This window comes from Pseudochaenichthys georgianus, chromosome 18 (genome assembly GCF_902827115.2).
Source record: "Pseudochaenichthys georgianus chromosome 18, fPseGeo1.2, whole genome shotgun sequence".
NCBI lineage: Eukaryota > Metazoa > Chordata > Actinopteri > Perciformes > Channichthyidae > Pseudochaenichthys > Pseudochaenichthys georgianus.
The window spans coordinates 18,972,826-18,992,852 of record NC_047520.1 but is presented as its reverse complement, the minus strand read 5'-3'; the positions used below and the strand labels follow the sequence as shown (position 1 = coordinate 18,992,852).

General features: G+C 41.8%; 1 protein-coding gene across 1 annotated transcript in view; it reads right to left on the bottom strand.

Annotated features, from left to right (window-relative positions):
• The window catches only part of LOC117463484 (phospholipid-transporting ATPase ABCA1-like), a 163,310-nt gene that overhangs the window by 95,393 nt on the left and 47,890 nt on the right, over positions 1 to 20,027 (bottom strand). The window contains 8 exon segments of the mRNA XM_034105727.1: positions 1,990 to 2,127; positions 2,599 to 2,738; positions 3,269 to 3,400; positions 4,146 to 4,317; positions 4,674 to 4,790; positions 5,092 to 5,296; positions 10,881 to 11,102; positions 11,495 to 11,717. Coding sequence (XP_033961618.1) covers positions 1,990 to 2,127; positions 2,599 to 2,738; positions 3,269 to 3,400; positions 4,146 to 4,317; positions 4,674 to 4,790; positions 5,092 to 5,296; positions 10,881 to 11,102; positions 11,495 to 11,717 — 1,349 coding nt within the window.

The following is a 20,027-nucleotide window of genomic DNA, read 5'->3' as shown; positions in this document are numbered from 1 at the left end:
ATTTGTTATGCCTTACAAGAGGAACATCTAAAGGCTCAGTGTCCTCTGAGAGTTTGGCGTAAAATAAATGTGTTTGGACTGCAGACAGCCCACTCAGGTTTTCTGAGTTATCGTGTTTTGCGGTGCATTACAGCAGAAAGTGATATATCAAAAGCAGTTCAGGTAAATTGGAAGTACTCGCACAGCAAAGAGCGGCTGGAAATGTTCCGTTATTCAGCTTCCTCGCCTCTAAACCAACCTGAGAGGAATGGCTTTTACAAACTGGACAGATGTTATGTACTTCTGCAGGCAGATGAATTATTGTGCAACACTTTATTAACTGCCGTCTGTGGAAAGCATCCGTCCTTCTATTATCTTGTTTTTTATTTAAAGCGGGGGACACTATGCAGGCTCAAATTCACACTGCGAATATTATTATTAACCTGCACGCGTCAGACTGTGTGAGGGAACCAATCCCACGCAGCCATTACACATTTTCCATTTCAATATAATAAAGAATACACTGAAATAATTTATTTTGTTCACTGGAAGAGATTCAGATATGGTGTAACTGCTTCTGAATGGACGAAGATACATCCAGCTGCAATCAGCATCCACATAAATAAAAATAACTTGCATGCTCTGAAATGATTTTCTTTGCAGCTCTGTTCCTCTCAAAGTGAATCACCTTCCTACATGGGTCTCAGTGCTGTACTGTGCCGCTGTAATATTCTGTTTATTGCATTTTAGACAAGCTGCTTTATGTAATTTCACTGCACAAGCACTAATTAAATCGTAATAACTTGACTTCAGAGGTGCTAATTACTTTTTCACTTTCAGTGGGAGAAATCTAGTTTCATTTGCTGTGTAATCTAAATCTTGTTTGGTTGCTTTTTTAACAAAAATGTCATATTTGTGTGGTGCTTTCGAGCTCAAATGAAAGAGAAGCAGGCCTCTCAGGGAAAGCCAATTCAATCAGAACACTTGTTTGAAAAGCCTGCACGCTTAATTAGCTGTGAAGAGCCAAAACAAGTAGAATGTTCTATAAAAACACACTCTGTATTGATGTGCCAATTAGAGGACTAGCAGGATGTGGGAGTTCTCATTAACGCTGAGTTATTTGTGGAAGCTAATGATGAGCTAATGACAGACAGGGCGGCATGTCACTCAATGCACATTCAACATTTGGACACGTGTTGGGTTTATGTTGCTGTAATGTCCGTGTCCTGCAGCAGGAGACACACAGTATGTAACGCTGACTGATGGAGGGGACAATTACAGACTCTGTTGAATAGAAATGTCAATTAAAGCGTCTCAGATTCACTTCTGTTCCAGGACAAATTACAATTTCTGTCCACCCACTGCAGAGTCAATCGGATACTGTCATCACCCTTAACTCTCCTAATCGAATGTTAATATACACAAGCGCTAAAGTTTACCTGTCGCTCAGCTGTGGTTGGAAAAGTTATTTTTTGTGTTTGTTTTTTATTGTTATAATAGTTTTCCCTTTCTTTTCTTGTTCTCATTATTATCACTTAATATGAACACTATCAGTAGGTTAGTGTGTATTCATGTTAATTCCTGCAGTAAAATACACAAACTGAAATTATTCACATGTGAACTGTGAACAACACCATTAGTAAGTTAGCGTATATTTATGTTATGTCCTCAAGTAAAGTTACCAAAACACATACAAATTAACACTTAAAGCTGACACTTAAAGCTTACTTGTCTTGACTCTTGAGACAAAGCTCAAGACAAGTAAGCTTCAAGACCTTTTTTAATGCCTTCGAATAAAATGTGCAGGAATACTATTATTCTTATGGTTATTCCACAAATTCTAACAAAGTGTACATTTATTTGAATTCCTGATTTTCTTTCAAACAAGTCAGCCCCTCAAGAATAACACATTTTAAGCCATATTTCAAAGCTATCAGAAGTAAAGAATAACACGTTTGAAGTATGTGTAAGGACGCACATGAACCCGGCAGAGCGTTGGTTCTTCCTCACCTTGTTTGTATTTGAGCAGCAGGTCCCAGATCCCCCTGCGGGCGTAGGGGTCCACACCCGCTGTGGGTTCATCCAGGATGACGATTTTTGAGCCGCCGACAAACGCTATCGCCACAGACAGCTTCCTCTGCATCCCGCCTGCAACAGAACAACCTCCATCAGGTATTATGTCTTAAAGAATAAAGTATGTCCTGTGTTTCTATGACACAATATGGGAACTGATTATACACTACATGTGTCAGGATGAACACATTTAGTGTTTTTTTCTCTTTTGCACGACGGTGCAAGAAGATTGATGTCAGAGGAGTAGACACACCTTCCTCGGCTTACTCCAGTCCAAATGCATCTGCTGCAGAGCTAATGTAGTGGAAATGTCGGCATGCATCAGCCTTCAGAGTCATTTTCGGTGATTTTGCTCACAAGTAACCCGTGACCGAGGACAATTTGTCAAGCTCATGTCCCCCAGACAATGAATTACACAACCTGCAGTAAAGGGTAATCTGAAGATGATATTCCCTCCCAGGAGGAATACATAAATACACCGAGCACAGAAAGGGATGAACACATCCATGAAATTGACATCACTGCATAATTTCACCAGACACACACCTGACAGGTTCTTAGCCAGATCCTTCCTCTTGTGCAGTAAACCAACATCCTCAATCATCTGCTCCATCTCCGTCCGCACCTCCTGGCGGCTGAGTCCCTTCAGACGGGCGTAGAAGTAGATATGCTCCTCCACTGTCAGCCTGGGAAGAGATATGAACATCAATAGCAATAAAAGAGGCCATCGCCTGCCACTTATTTATGTTAAAGTGTTTGAAATGTCCAGAACTGTCACATTAATGCATCCTGCAAGATGATGAGGCTGCTTTTTCTCAAGTGCACGTTTGGAACTGATAGAGAAAAGTGGGATCAAAATATGTTGTGATGTCTATCTCTCTGTGTGCATGCATTTTAACCCTGTTTAGTAGAGATGCGTCGACTGTCAGGGATTAATATTAATGAAAGTAATCTGCAGGTATTCAGACGTAATTATGATGTAGGACTTGCTGTTAATCAGTTTGTGCAGAGAAAGAAACCGAAGGGACGCTAAAGGTGAAATGAACGAGTTGGGAATGATGCCATCAGGAGAAATATGATTTTTAGGAGAAAGGGATAATGATGATGAGCCCTCATTATGCATGTTTTTAAATTGCACAGTAATGATCTCTCCTTTTAAAAACACTGAAATGAAAGCATGGATTTAGCAGTGTTTAAACTTGCAGATTTCCCTCACTCATTGAACAAGACGTTGTGCTGCGGACACATTCCCAGATACTTCCTGATGGAGTCCATGTCAGACAGGATGTCGTATCCGTTGATCAGAGCTGTTCCCGATGTAGGAGGGAACAGGCCGGTCAGGATGGACCTGCAGAGGAAACACACACACACACACACACACACACACACACACACACACACACACACACACACACACACACACACACACACACACACACACACACACCACACACACACACACACACACACACACACACACACACACACACACACACACACACACACACACACACACACACACACACACACACACACACACACACACACACACACACACACACACTCTCTCTGATTATTATTAAGCTTAGAGATGATGCATAACTCCTTTGTAATTATAGAGCTGGAAAGAAACTTAATATACAACTATTTGGAACTGTTTTGGCCAGTCCTCGAGACTTGCATTATTTGATTTCGTTAAAATAATACAATTATGAATACAAAATAATGTTTTTAGTCTCTCCAAATTGATTTCACATGGAATAAAGTGAATAGCTAAAAGCATACATAAACTATTTTCTTCTTTTTTTGCATTAGTTTTTTTGCATTAGTTTTTTTGCATGCTTCTTGCTTATGTAACTGTACAAATAATAAGATAGTAGCATGTGCATGTTTTCAGTGCTACAGTCCTTCCTCTGTTATGTTTGGTTAAAGTCGCTCGGAGCTTTTTCTTCTCTGCAGCCCTTAGTCTTACCTACAGTTTGTGTCCTCGCTTTTTTTAAATCCCTGTCATCCTAAAACTCTTCCAACCTATTGGCCCAATTTTTTTTAAACATGCAGAGCACACCATTCTAGAGGAGCAACAGGTGACTCACATGGTGGTGGTTTTCCCAGCTCCGTTGTGTCCGAGGAAAGACGTGATCTGATCCTCGTAGAAGTCCATGCTGAGGCCGTCCACCGCCAGCTTCTTCCCCGTCTTGTAGATTTTAACCAGGTTACGGATTGAGACGCCTGCTTTCATATCGGGCGGTGCTTTCTCCAGATACTCTGCAGACACACGCAAACAAAACACGCATTATAAAACATGCCTTCATCATCTTCATGTGCCTCACTGACAGAAAATGATATATTGAGAGTGACACATTGAAATGAACTTAAATACAATTATTTATTTAGAACACTCTGTATTCCTTTAAAAGTGTAACATTTGAAGACACCTCACTCGATCCTCTGAATGTTAATTGGAAATATCTTTTTTTAACGAGTTGCACACCGCTGTTCCTCACAAAGCACCAAGCTCCATTTTCACCTGAAGTGACACATCAGGTGTTGCTGTTTCTTTGCGAGCCGTCGCGATAAACTAACACTTCATTCTCACAGACACACACACACATAGTACCTACCGCTGTTTACGGAGGGGTCCTTCAGAGAGGGGGGGGGAGCGGTCGTCACAGAGGCGGTCCCGCACCAGTACGACGCCGTGACGGGGAAGTACCACGGCTTCGGGATCCCATACTGACCTGGGATCAGGTAATATTCACATTTTACTTCAGAAATATGAATTACAGTTCATGTTTCCTCCCCGCACATCCTGTCTCTCCGTTATAAAGCATTACGTCTGTTTGCATGACTGCATCAATATTGCATACATACATATTCTTAATGACAGGATGACCAATTTGTGTATATGTGTATATCCATATGTAGCCAATGCAAAACTCACATATATTATAAAATCATATATCTCTACTCTGTACATTCACTGAGTTTCTAAGAGAATCATTAGGTGTCAAATGAATCAGCTTTAACAACAGTGCATACCTGGGAAGACGTTCTCGATGTACCAGGTGAGCAGCCAGTAAAAGGCGGCGTCGAACAGCATCATGACGATGGAGACGATGAAGGTGTACCTCTCGCCCTCCTCCGGGCTCTGGAGGATGTTGGACCACTGGATCCCGATGCCTTGCTCCTCGTACTTCGCAAAGTTCTCGCAGCCGTACCCGAACGCCACGCAGGACAGCAGACTCTGGAGGAGTAACAAGAGCATGGTAAATCAGAAAGAGTGTGAGGAGGAGTTCATGCGTGCAGGACTTTAACCAAGCATCTTTTAAATGTATTTAATGTACCTAAGATTCAAAATCTTTATTATTGTTTTTGTCTTATTTATGATGTACTTTCTACCGAGGGGGTCATGTGTTGTGTATTTTTAGATTATAATTATTATTATTTTTTTTTATTCTCGACTATCTGCTCGTCTAATTATCGGCAGTAAAGGAGCAACGTCATTCCAAAGCAACGACTCAGAGGACATTGCATTCAGTGATTCAGGTGATGACTTAATCTGAGCATCGAGGGCACGCTCAGCTGATCGGCAGCGGCAGACAGAAGGAAGCTCAGCTGCTGCGCCGTCTTTGTGAACATCTCTCGGGACTTCATTTCAGAACAAAGATGGAGACTGAGCTGCAAACTGAGATTTGTCGGTGCTTTCATACAGTACAGAGGGAAATTGCAAATGATGCTTTTGCCCATGAGACATCATCTGCAGCGGGCCTATCACTCCGCACCGCCAGCTGTTGCATCACGCCTCATTTGCTCCCAGCGTGTGTGAAGCTGCAACGATCACAGAGACTGCCTGCCCGGTGTTACTCTACCAGGCTGAGGAAGAGGGGCGACCTGCTGCAGAGACACAGACCTCCAGCTTCCTGTTTCCCCTGTCCTCTGACAAGCAATCAGCAGAGAGTCAGAGAACGAGGTGACAGCAGGGCAACCATCCTTGACCTCGGAATGAATGGCTGACAAAACTACAGCAGCCACTTACAGTATATAGCTCTGAGAGGAGGAGGAGGTGGCGGACCAAACAAGCGCCTCACATGAACACATGTCAGATTCATCTGGCTGCAGCCACAGAGCATCGTTAGAGGAAGAGCGATCAGCGGCGCTGTGCAGAAAGTCGTCTCTGACAGCTGCATGACGGACAGGAGCACAACCAGCTCCTGTGTGACGAAGATTGATTTGATAAACTGGAAGAGTTTTTATTCCTGCAGGAACAAGTCAGAACAGAAAGGCTGGAAAGTTTAACAACACCGGGAATCGATTAGTTACTTGGCAGAATATTATTTTGATACTCGCAACTACTAAGAGAAAGATCAGCATTGCGATGAGTAAGAAAACTGGTTCATTTATGTAGGTCCTTTTTTAAGATGAGATAAGATGTACTTTATTCATCCCAAGCTTTACGGACAACATAGACATTGAGAGCCTTGTTGTATTGAATTCCCTTTGTGTTTCTTGCAAACATAAATATAGTTAATTGTCTCAGTTTATTCTATATTAGAAATTAAATTAGTAGAGCTGAAAATAATCACACACACCAGAATATTGGCAATTATTTGAGAGAATAATGAGCAGTGCATTGTGATTAGTAGGTAATACTAATGTACTTATGTTGGGCTATTGAGAGTTTCCTAAATAAGAGTGCATTATTAGACATGTCTTAACAAAACCCATAAGCTGAAGTGAGCGTCCAGATGTTGAAAAAGCAGGAATCATGACCTGATCGCAATATCAAATGATTTTGCAGGAATTAGCATTTTCCTCCGGATTTTTCCAGGACAGAAAGATGAATTGAAAATATTTCCTAAAAACAGAATAGCTCGAGGCGCTCTATTGTTTCCACCTCGTTAAGTAGTGCAGGTAAAAAATATATTTTAAAAGTACAGTACAGAGTGGTAGGATGTGATTCCTGCCTGCAGCTGCTCTCAGAAGCTCTTCTCGTAAATCCAGGTGATCTTTAGAAATTATAGAGTTCATTATCAAGGACAATGTGGGGGACAATTTGTATGCCTCGGCACGATGGGGTTTCATCCCAGCTCTGCGCACACACACACACACACACACACACACACACACACACACACACACACACACACACACACACACACACACACACACACACACACACACACACACACACACACACACACACACACACACACACACACACACACACACACACACACACACACACACACACACACACACACACACCAGTGATGAAGTGTGAGGATGAACTGGATAGTGGTTTGGTCAGAGGAACATTGCTCATGCTAATTAGAGGAGCAGAGGGAGATCCATCTCACTGTGCAGAGGCAGAGGGAGATGTAAGTGCCGGGGGAGTGTGGAGATTTAAAAAGGTTTGTACTGCTTTATATTTAAAACGCATACATCACCTGCATGCAGAGTGCAAAAGGAAATGGAGTGAAATAATGTTTACGGTCTTACTCAAAGTTATTTCTAATGGATGTCGGTTTGAAGCAGGTTTAACAAAGTACAATACATTTGAAAGCGTGTCTATTAGGAAGCCTGTATTTTTGTATGTATGTATTTTTAAGATATTTAATCTAATCGAACATTTCGTTTTTAGTCCTTTCAGACAAAACCAATATGAATATTTAATAGTTTTCATTATTTTAATCTATTTATTCAGGCATGCATTTAATTATTTAATTCAATTTCTTCTTACATTTAAAAAATAATAATTTGTATGCATTCTGTGGATACAGCTGAATGGTAATGGACATTTTATTAATACATATATAAATAATATAATACAACCATTCAGACAGCGCTAGACGACATGCACACAACAGTGTTTGCTTCTCCTCGAGTTGATATCGTATTGTTGAAAGGACAAAAAAGAGAAGATAACCTGATGAAGTTTTGGGACGATACACAGCGATGAAGATTCAGGATGCTGTGTCTTTGTGTGCAGAAAGGACAGCGTGAGGACAAATGATAGCAGCAGCTCCATAAAGGTCGCAGAAAGGCTACTCTGAAGGTTGAGCAATGGTGCAGCATTTATCTTGATAAGACAGAAGAGGGCGGAGAATGTTCCTCACTGTGCCCGTCTACTCCCTTCTTTATGTACGTCCAGTTTTAATAAAGTTCTGCAGGTTTGTGGCAAAATATGTCAAGACAATTGGGAAGCAATGCAGAGTGACAGGATGAATATGTATTCCTAAATGATTGAATGTTTACAGTTCACAGAAACTCTCAATCCATCTTGCAGACACAACTCATTATCAGAGTTATGCAGAGAGGATGAGGGCAAATCTATAAAGAAATAATCGAGTAGATGAACTTCCTTTCAACATGAGAAACGTTATCAACCTGCACCTGATGTAGCTACTTTGGACTTTGCACACGTCCAAAGTAGTAGTTGTATTTTCATAATTACAAATATCTTTACATTTGAAAACAATTCATACTTTTGCATTTACATTTTGTATTTCCCTGCCACTTAAATAAAGGTTTATCTAATCTGTTTTCTTTTGTATTGGGACAACAGAGCACAATCAGTGAAAATGATAACATGCAAAAAAAATATATAAGACATTAATTTATGTATGAATCATTGTACGTGTTTATTTAATTATTTGTACATTTATTTATTTGTGTGGAAATGTATTCATTTATTTATTTTCATTTGTATATTTTTTTTCTTTCATGTTTTATTTGATACTGGATAAAAGAATAATTTAAATTAATTAATTAAATTCAATAATAAAAAAAGATCTTAACCATGTACACTGAACACAAATATAAATGCAACACTTTTGTTTTTGCTCCCATCTTTCATGAGATGAACTCAAAGATCTAAAACATTTTCTATATACACAAAATAACCATTTCTCTCAAATATTGTTCACAAATCTGAAAAATGTTGTGATAGTGAGCACTTCTCCTTTGCCGAGATAATCCATCCCACCTCACAGGTGTGGCATATCAAGATGCTGATTAGACAGCACGATTATTGCACAGGTGTGCCTTAGGCTGGCCACAATAAAAGGCCACTCTAAAATGTTCAGTTTTATCACACAGCACAATGCCACAGATGTCGCAAGTTTTGAGGGAGCGTGCAATTGGCATGCTGACAGCAGGAATGTCCACCAGAGCTGTTGCCCGTGAATTGAATGTTCATTTCTCTACCATAAGCCGTCTCCAAAGGCGTTTCAGAGAGTTTGGCAGTACATCCAACCGGCCTCACAACCGCAGACCACGTGTAACCACACCAGCCCAGGACCTCCACATCCAGCATGTTCACCTCCAAGATCGTCTGAGACCAGCCACTCGGACAGCTGCTGCAACAATCGGTTTGCATAACCAAAGAATTTCTGCACAAACTGTCAGAAACCGTCTCAGGGAAGCTCATCTGCATGCTCGTCGTCCTCATCGGGGTCTCCACCTGACTCCGGTTCGTCGTCGTAACCGACTTGAGTGGGCAAATGCTCACATTCGATGGCGTCTGGCACGTTGGAGAGGTGTTCTCTTCACGGATGGATCCCGGTTTTCACTGTTCAGGGCAGATGGCAGACGGCGTGTGTGGCGTCGTGTCGGTGAGCGGTTTTCTGATGTCAATGTTGTGAATCGAGTGGTGGTGGGGTTATGGTATGGGCAGGCGTATGTTATGGACGACGAACACAGGTGCAATTTATTGATGGCATTGTGAATGCACAGAGATACCGTGACGAGATCCTGAGGCCCATTGTTGTGCCATTCATCCACGACCATCACCTCATGTTGCAGCATGATAATGCACGGCCCCATGTTGCAAGGATCTGTACACAATTCCTGGAGGCTGAAAACATCCCAGTTCTTGCATGGCCAGCATACTCACCGGACATGTCACCCATTGAGCATGTTTGGGATGCTCTGGATCGGCGTATACGACAGCGTGTTCCAGTTCCTGCCAATATCCAGCAACTTGGCACAGCCATTGAAGAGGAGTGGACCAACATTCCACAGGCCACAATCAACAACCTGATCAACTCTATGCGAAGGAGATGTGTTGCACTGCGTGAGGCAAATGGTGGTCACACCAGATACTGACTGGTTTTCGGACCCCCCCAGACCCCCCCAATAAAGCAAAACTGCACGTTTCAGAGTGGCCTTTTATTGTGGCCAGCCTAACCTGTGCAATAATCATGCTGTCTAATCAGCATCTTGATATGCCACACCTGTGAGGTGGGATGGATTATCTCGGCCAAGGAGAAGTGCTCACTATCACAGATGTTTTCAGATTTGTGAACAATATTTGAGATAAATGGTTATTTTGTGTATATAGAAAATGTTTTAGATCTTTGAGTTCATCTCATGAAAAATGGGAGCAAAAACAAAAGTGTTGCATTTATATTTTTGTTCAGTGTATAACAGTTACATTTCCAAAATATATCCCATTTATCTTCTTGGAGTACAAGTTAATTTCTCCATAGAGCAGATATAGTTTATTTTGTTAATAGGTAGAGCAAAAGTTACTTTGTAAAAGTGCATGCATTTATTTTATTATTATTTATGCACAAAACGTTTTTAGGTGGAATATCTAAGATTGAAATGGCCTACTCCTTTCCAAAAAGGCTGCACATGTGGACAATGCCAAACATGTGTGCATGGTCATCTTATCTTTAATAATCAAACTTAAGTGTGTTTGGATATACAGTGCAGGCAATGGAAAAGGAGCTTTGATTGCCAAAGTGTGATTATAGTGGCTGATAACATACCTCAGAGTACGGTGAGTAGGACAACAGCAGGAGGAGATATTAAAACAGACTCACCACCACCACCTTGACCTGGAAGCCCATGACGTCCCTCCAGGCGTAGCAGAGGATGTGCGGCAGGTAGAGGACGAAGTAGATGAGGCCGCCGCACGCCGCTGCGAGGTTAGCCTTGGAGAAGAAGACGCTGATGAAGAAGCACTGCGTGACGGTGGCCAGGCAGAACACCAGCAGGAAGACGAAGATCACAGAGGGGTCGCTGTACTGCAGAACCTTACCGTACTGACACAGGAAGCAGACACGTGACACTGAAGCAAACACTTTGGAGTTGTAGTCGAGGAGATTGGAGGAAACAGATTCAGAAAGTGTGATTCAAGATGATTATTTGAGGAGGAGGAGGCAGAATAAAAGAGCTTTAAAAGGGTTCAAATATAATTTGTTGTGAAACAACCCAACATGAAACTCTGTTACTGTGCCAGTTTGAAGGAGGACCCTACTCTATTTTTACTGAGTTTAAATCTGGAGAGTCCCAGTTTGGAAAATGGTGCTTTTTGATGCAATTATGATTAAAACCTTGTGATTTAAACGTGTTTTCCTCATTAACGTAATGTCAGACTGAAGTCTCTGCAGAAGTAGAGCTGGGTCCTCCTCTAATCAATAGTAAATCATGTCACCTTCAGGATGAGAGCGAGGAGCACGGCGCTGAGGGCCAGCGGCAGCAGGCTGGACACCGCCCAGCTGAGCCAGTAGATGGCCCCCCGCAGACCCATGATCCTCACCGTCTCCTTCAGACGCGCCTCCTTCTCCGCCACGATGCCCTTCACGATCATGGCCACCGAGTAGATCCACGCTAACGTCATGTATAAAGGCAGGGAGCGGGCCAGAGAGCGCAGGAACCTGGGGGGGGGGGGAGCCGGGGGCAGCTTATAACGGGGGTCTGGAGGATGACACCAATGCTCATGTGCAATACCGTTAACGCTTCATTACCTTACAAGTTATCATAGTTTGTAAATGTTACCGGCTCACCTGTAGTTTATATTAGCCTGCTGTAACTCCTAGACTTGTTAGGCTTGCAATGCATCCTGGTACATGTAGGCATTGCACATCAGGAGCAACATAAACCTGGGTCTGGAGTATGGCTGCTGATGCATATTTGTTTTCTGCCAGCTTGAAGATTAAATGTGCAAATTATGTGTCTTAATAATTGTATTTTAATAATAATCGAATATAATCATATATAATTTGTGTTCATTATGTATTCATTTTGTCTCCAGGTTTTGTTTTCATCTCTCCTTTAACAGCACCTGCGTTATGTTTTTTCTCCTGTGGCTGTTTCATATTTGAAAAGTTATACAAAAAGACACTGAAATATGCCTGACCGCTGTGCAGAGCCACATTTGTATCACTTTGATCTACCTCTTTTACATGCTCATCTGATCCTATGTTAATCATATTGATTATCACTGCTGTCCCAGAGAGGCTTCCCTGCGCAGACTGCATGTCCTGGCTGAGATCTCATCACGTCCATAAGCTTCCTGATTGTAATGATCTCTGCGTGCAGTCACATCTCCATGCTCCTCCTGCTGACTTCCTTGTCCAGAGGAGAGGCATTCAGACACACATGGTGTTAGGGCGGCGCACCAGGAGGAAACTGACACACGTATCACCACAGTGCTGATAAAAATGTAACCTTAAAATGTACAAATAAAACTTCTGAATGTATGCAGGCATGCAGTTTGAAGTGTGTCTGCACTTGACGCAGGGGAGTGTGTGGGAGAGGAATGGGATTTTAAGTTTGAAAGTAAATGTAATGTTCCAGCAGCCGCACATTTCTGGATCAATAGCGTCTAATTACATTAATTCGTTTTAGTCCTGTGTGCATGAGTGATTGATGACACGTCAATAACACAGAGGAGGTCTCTGTTGTTGTGTACGACTAATTCATCACATTTTAATGAGTTTCAAAGCATTTGGAGGATGTGTCAAAACAAGGACACCCTGCAGCGTGTGTGTGTGTGTGTGTGTGTGTGTGTGTGTGTGTGTGTGTGTGTGTGTGTGTGTGTGTGTGTGTGTGTGTGTGTGTGTGTGTGTGTGTGTGTGTTGATCCTCAGTGATCTGTTGGTTATTAATAAAAACAGACTCCAGAACAATGGAAGGTAGTCGCTGCTACAACAGAAGAGACCGAGTGCACGTGATCAGGTGTCGGTGACAGAAGCGTTTGTTGTCACACCTAATCCAGATACAGCTATATGATAATTGCCGTTTGATTTGCTATTATTAATATTAATGCGATGAGAATGGCTGTGAAATGATCACTTAGAGCGGGGCTGCGATCTGAATACACATCCTCCTAGGCTCTGCTCTAACTCAATTTATTGTTGTTAATGTTTACAAATGGCTGATGGCTCCAAACACATCATGCTGATGGGAAATTACATTTCACCCAGCTGTTCAAATATCATTTTATTTGCCAGCCGCATTTCCTAATTAAACTGCAAAAAATTGATTAGGCCGATCGAGAATAACAATCCTTTTTATGTCGTTTACAACACTTCAGAACAAGGAGCTGAAGGATGTGCTGCAATAATAATAATACTGCATGCAACTTGAAACAACTAAAACGTGTTCAAGTAGCTAATAAAACGTAATGTTGGTCACATTTTCTGCGAACAACATTTTTTTCTCAAAGTTTGTGCAGTGATGGATGATGTTGGGAGCATTAGATAATCACGCTCGACTGTATTATGCATCATGCGCGCGATGAAGCTCAGATAGCGTTGCTCGTCTTCACTATTGTTCACTCTTCGGCCTGCGTGCATTATGCATGAGCTCAAAGGCTGCAGAAATAAATCTACTATCAGACTTTTCCTTTAGTCGGCACGGAAAAAGGAAATATTAATCTTGTTTGGCTATATCTCTGACACATAACCCAGGAGTTCATCCATCCTACTTTTTCTCACAAATCAGAGCCGTGAATATTAAAGTTATGAACACACGGGATGTAAAAGGTGCAAAACTAGAGCGGGAGAAAATGCATTTTCATATCATTCAGTCCTCCAATGATATGAAGCACCAAAGAAGAAGAAGTGATGCAATTACAGGAAATAAAAGGGCAAAAACAAAGCAGTGATATTAATTTGACTTAATTGCAGTGTTGCTTCCATGCTCAATTAATTAGACTGATGAGGCTGATTTGAAGAATTAAGGGTAATGATTTGATTCTGTGCTCATTAATTGGTAATGATTAATAACAGCGAAACATACCAAAACACAAAGCATGAACAATCCTCTCACCAGAGCAGCAGGTTTATATTTTCCTGCTTCTAAGACTACAGGAAATACAACTCTGACTTTCTGTAGAGTTCGACTCCTAAATGTACCAACATATCATAATGCCTCGTTTTGCATATTTTAACAAAACATTCCATAAATAAAAAATGATTTAAATGTAAATTATCAAAAAGGGAAGTTTCACTACTACTACCTGTAGTGTCCCTCTCAAATTCAACTTTTCAATACACAAGGATGCAGCTTTGTTGGTGTTATAACTCTCCAAAATGGACATTTATGAAAAATAAGTGGCTATACTTTGTCAAAGGGTCAAATGTGACAAAAAAGTATTGGATGCATGTATCTTAGAGGAAACAATAACATCCAAAATCCATATTTAGGAGTTCATTCGACTACAGTAACTTTGTCTATTTGTTTGACTAAAGTTAGCGTTAGATAATGATTCATTTGCATATTTAAAATAACACAAGTTAATGTAAATACTGAACTTGTGATATCTATTCGTTACATTTGATTTATTCACCTGTTGTGTTCACTTTAAATCAAAATTATTGTATGCATTATAAAGATGTTATACTTCTTCAAAAGTAAATTAAATAGTAGACCTTTAGTGCAAAACAAGTGGCTAGCTTTGAGCATTATATTGACACTGCATGCTTTGTGTTTGGGCATCTGCGCTGAGTGTCTCCTGCCCACTGACCTTCACCATGATGCTTATGAGAGCACATGGCACCATGAGCAGAACCATGTTCTCGCAGAACGTGGCGGCCCACAGGGCACCGTTCTGAATGCCCACGGCGCGCAGCACCTCCTTCAGGCGGAGCTCCTTCTCTAGCACCAGGCCTTTGATGGTCATGCACACGGTGTACATGAAGGCCAGCACCAGGAACATGGGGAGGATGGTTCCGATCCTCTGGATGAAGCTGGACAGAGCAGCAGAGAGGTGAAGCAACAAGGCAATACAGGGTTCTTTAATCTGCTGAAAATGCCTCTGTGTCTATTTTTTAAGTTTGGAAGTACTTAGTGTGAGAAAGACAAAAAGCTCACATTTTCAGATGGGGTCAAACATGTTCATTTCATAGATAAACAAAGTTACAGCTGGAATCAGACACGTTTGGTCAAAGATGGCCACCATTTATAGAGGCCAAACCAGAATGCCAGGCTCATATTCATGTCTCGGGTGAACGTAAATGCCGAATACTAACAACAGCAAAGAGACATTGCCGCATCACCTTGGGCTAACGGTGAGTTTGATGAGCTTTTTACTATTTTACAACATTTGAGGTGAAATAAAGATGAATTGATAATAAAGATAATGGCCCTAAACAAAAAGAGAATCAGCTTTTTACACGCTTACTTTATTTTAAAGGTTGTCTTTTGCAATATTACCCTGTACATGCTCAGGTTAGGAAGAGAGAATCATTTTGTTTTCAGCGTGAGGGACGATGGAGACGATGGAGCCGTATCCGCGGACTCGCTGCCTGCGAGGCGTTTTTATCGTCACGCTGAGCTAACCTTCATAAACCCGGTGCATCAGCTCAATCAAACAGTTAGTGCTGCAGCGCTGCCAGACGTGATGTATGATCGGAGGCTGTTACAACACAATGAGGCGATATTAAACCAGATTCATAATGCCACCAAAATGCCATGTCAATAGCTTCTCCCCAGGCAATATAACAAAGTGCTTCCTGTGCTTTATTAGACAGCGAAGGAGAGACACCAAATAGATTTTTGACAAAGTATAGATTTCTACATCTCACTGTGCTTGCATTCCATAAATACTGACGGTGTAATGCAAGCAAAGCTCTCACACACACAGAGACACAAAGTAAATGCTATTTAACTATCTAAGCACACGTCCAGCACATTTTCATGCAACTACTGTCTCTTTTAATGATGGCAAAGTTATTTTTTAAGGCCTTATTGCATCGTATCCCCTTTAATTGCTATTCAACTTGTAGAATTTTCTTTTTTTTGCAGAAGTCTACGGTGGCCAACAGGTGCACATGCGCTACAGCGGCCCCAAACATTTCCATCAGGAAAAAAGCTGCAGTTTAATAAAAATGCAAATATAAAAACACAAATGCGACCAAAAAACATGCAAAAGGAGAAACTTCTTCACCAACATGACGAAACATAAAGGCAGAGACAAAATGCTGCAAGAAGTTGAAAACACAACGGAAAACAAGCGACGCTAGAAGGGATTATAAAGTTGGCCAACTGTCACTGTTCTCATAGTTGTATGGGTTTCGGCAGTATATTTGAAATGACTAGGTTCGTTTGTAGCGAGCTAGCTTCCAGCAGATCTGCAATAATACCGGAAGGAATCATGCGAACTGTGACAGTTAGCAAACTTTATTATCACCGAATCTCCACAAGCACTCCGGTCCCAGCTGTGTGCGTCACTTTTTACGGACCCCTGGTTTCCGTTGTGTTTGCAGTGTTTTGTTTATGCAAGCTTTTAGTAAACGCTGCGCATGTTTCGTCAAGTGTGCAGAATCAGATGTTTCTTAATTTCCATGTGTATTGGCAGTGTTTTGGGCCAACCTAAGAGACGGTCATTTTGAATCAGTCATTTTATTTTCCCTTTGAATTGCCGCGCATTCACACTGCGGTACTTTTCCCACAAAGGTTCATGCGAACTTAGTTCATGAGAACTCTTTTATCGCGTTCACACCAAAAAGAGCCGGTACTAAAAGTAGTTCATGCGAACCTTTTTACCCTCTCGAAAGTCCCTGCTAGAGAGCAGGGACTTTCGAGCGGCTCTTTTGTGAGAAAAGAGCTATATTTCTGATTGGCTGGGCGGATTGCAAACCACGCCCCGTAAAACTCCCAAAAAGTTTTGTGAAGCCGCCATTTTATTATCCTCGCATTAGCATTATTAGCATTAGCATTAGCCCAGCGCAGAAACGCAGAGAGACTAACTTATGGCAACACAAAATAAAACATGGGAGCGGTGGAGATGAGGAGGTGTCGGCGTTCTGGCGATTTACTCGGAAGGCTTCAGTAGAAGCTGCTGGGACTCCCAGCAGCTTCTACTGAAGCCAGTCCCCAACTCCGGGGACTTCCGGCCGGGGACTTCGGGCGGCAGTATACGCCGTGAAGTGGTTTGCGGCCTGCCAGTAAACCCAAAGCAGAAGAAGAAGTGACGTCAGCGGCTTCATTTGCCTAATCCCCCCCCAGGGACCTTTTCCGGTGTGAACGCGATCTGTACTTAGTTCATGAGAACTAAAGAGTTCGCATGAACTAAGTTCGCATGAACCTTTGTGGGAAAAGTACCGCAGTGTGAATGCGCCTCTTGTGTTGAAAGGTGCTATATAAATACACTTGCCTTGCCCTAATTTATTTTCAAAGACGTTACCTTTTCAAATTGATCTTTGTATTCTCCTACTGTGACTGCTTTTATTCTCTGGGACAATATTTCTGGAAGCCAATTCCCTCATAATGATATGATGTATTATGAAAGTAATGTTTTGCATGGAGAGGTTTGTCAGTAACTGCAAACACACCAAAGAGATGAAGTGAGTTCCAGTGAAAGCCAGAGGAAGTTCATTTCAAAGAGAGAAAGACAGACTGTTTTTGGAGGACACTTCCCCGGCCCTCGAGGGATGGATCACTTTCAAACGAGGACTTGATTAGCTGCAGGATGGCACAGAGTTTCCAGACCTAGAGCGACTAAAACCACAACCTCTTACGAGATTAGAAGAAGAAGAAAAGTGCCTCTGAGTCTGGAAACTTGAAATCAATACGATTTGGCAAATAAAGCTACATTAGCACCTCTAGTTGTGAAAGCATCAGGTTGAATGCTAATTAAGGGTTTATCTCGATAACATCTATGTAACAGCTGACAGACAATAGGTGGTGGGGGATCAGTGATGCACGGCGTGTCTGACACTCACAACCTTGCCACCAGATGCTCCTGAATTATACATCGCTGATCGATCGAGGTGCTTAAGTAATAAAAGTCCCTGCAGGTCTGTGTTAACATCAACAGCCTGACCTACATTTAGGGACGCTGGAGGACTGATTCTCAGGAAATAAAGACGAGAGAGGAGAGAGCAGACTCCCACAGGACGGAGGGCTATTCTAAAAAAAATCTCATTCTGAGCAGACATACCAAAAATACCTGCTGGCTGCAGGCGGGCACTCATTGAAGGGAACGGACTTTATTATTCAATATTCTGCTAGAAATGATTACTGAGAAAGAGCTAAATACACATTGAAAATCAGCCTTAAAAAAAGAATACTGAGATGAATATAAATACAAATAATGATGACCGCAATATCAGGTCAAGTTAAAAACATGAAGGCATCAAGTGTAAAACAAACTGAGAAATAATTGAAATATCTTTATCCACATTTTCTAGTCAAACAATATTCTACATGTAATCATAGATCCACCAGAGCTTTATGGGCTTATTGATTAAACGGATAAATGAACAAAGATAAACGTCCGGCTTCTATTATCAACCTGTTGATAGGCTACACATCGTCAGCATTGTGACCATTAAGCATCCAAATAAACATGTATATCCCTATTATTCCCTATTATCAGCATGGATAAACACTCTTTATAAAGCTGTATTTGCAGTAAGCCTTTTTTCCAGGGAGTGGCTACTTTTTCCCCAGGAATATTGTCCCACTTCTGCACCGAGCCCATGGCATGAAACTGCTGATGTTATCTTGTTATGAGCTTCAGATGTCCCAAATATGCTCCAATATGTCACCCACAAGCAGTGCACACATGAGGTTAATTACCTTCTGATCACGGTGCACAGAATACCCCCGTCTCATCCTGAACCAGCTCACGCCCACCGCAGCCTGCATCGCGTGTCTCTCAAAGCAGCCTCAGATCTCACACCAAGCGTCTGATGTGCAGCACAGCCTCAGTTCCTAACAAGAACTCTGATTCATCCTCTGTGGGCAGGGGCCGCTGATAAAGGGCCGTTTAAGAGCTGTCGGCCCTGCAGGGGTCAAGCTTCCCCCCCCGCCCCATCATTATCATCTCTGTGTTTAATGTGAGTATGAAGACCGAGGACGCTAACACCGCTCGGTTATCTGCATCTGGAAATGCCAGCAGGGTCAGTGGTGTTGAAGAAGCTCAGATTGTTCGAAGTTCATCGGGAGCAGAGAGGAGGGAATGAGCAACGCACAAAAGAGGAAATCATCTCAGAGGCGGGCGTGGTGACGAGTGTCCAGGTCAGAGCAGATAGTACGGCCTCAAAGTTTATCAGAGAGGAGGAAATATTGTTTCTGTGAGATGATAAAGGACAGAAAACTAATAACAGTTTCCTGAGCTAAGTGATACATCTTTCAACAACTGTCGAAAAACGACCTGCCGTGTCCAAAATGAATAAACTTCCCTTTGCCAAGAACTGTGACTGCAACCACATATTCATGTATCCAACTCTTCTATTAAGAGTATTTGCATGTATGATATTTCTCACATTTTTCAGATGGTAGGAACATTTTAAACTAATAAAGTAACTTGATGCTAAGGTCAAGTTATACCTGAAGTACAATCTCTATTCCTTCTTCAAGGGGACATGTTCTCAGGTTCATATAAGTATGTAGTGCCTCTACTCTGACACGTTTCCATGCTATAATGTTCAAATTATAGGGGTGGGGGGTGGAGAGAAACTCCATCTGGAGGGAACTTTGGGATTTAAGCCTTTGAAGACCATTAACATGCACTTATATAGCACACTACATGAAAGGGAAAACCACAAAAGGCAGAATATGGCCTCTTTAAGTGTAAAATAACAGAGGTTTTCCCATCATGCCTCTTTGTGTTTGCGCATCTTTCCTTTATGTGATTCCGCTCTGTGTATTATTTATGAATGAAATAGCCATTTTAAGGTGTTTATAGAAATGCCCAAACCGCTCTGCAGGAGAAAGACCCAATGGTGTCGCGGC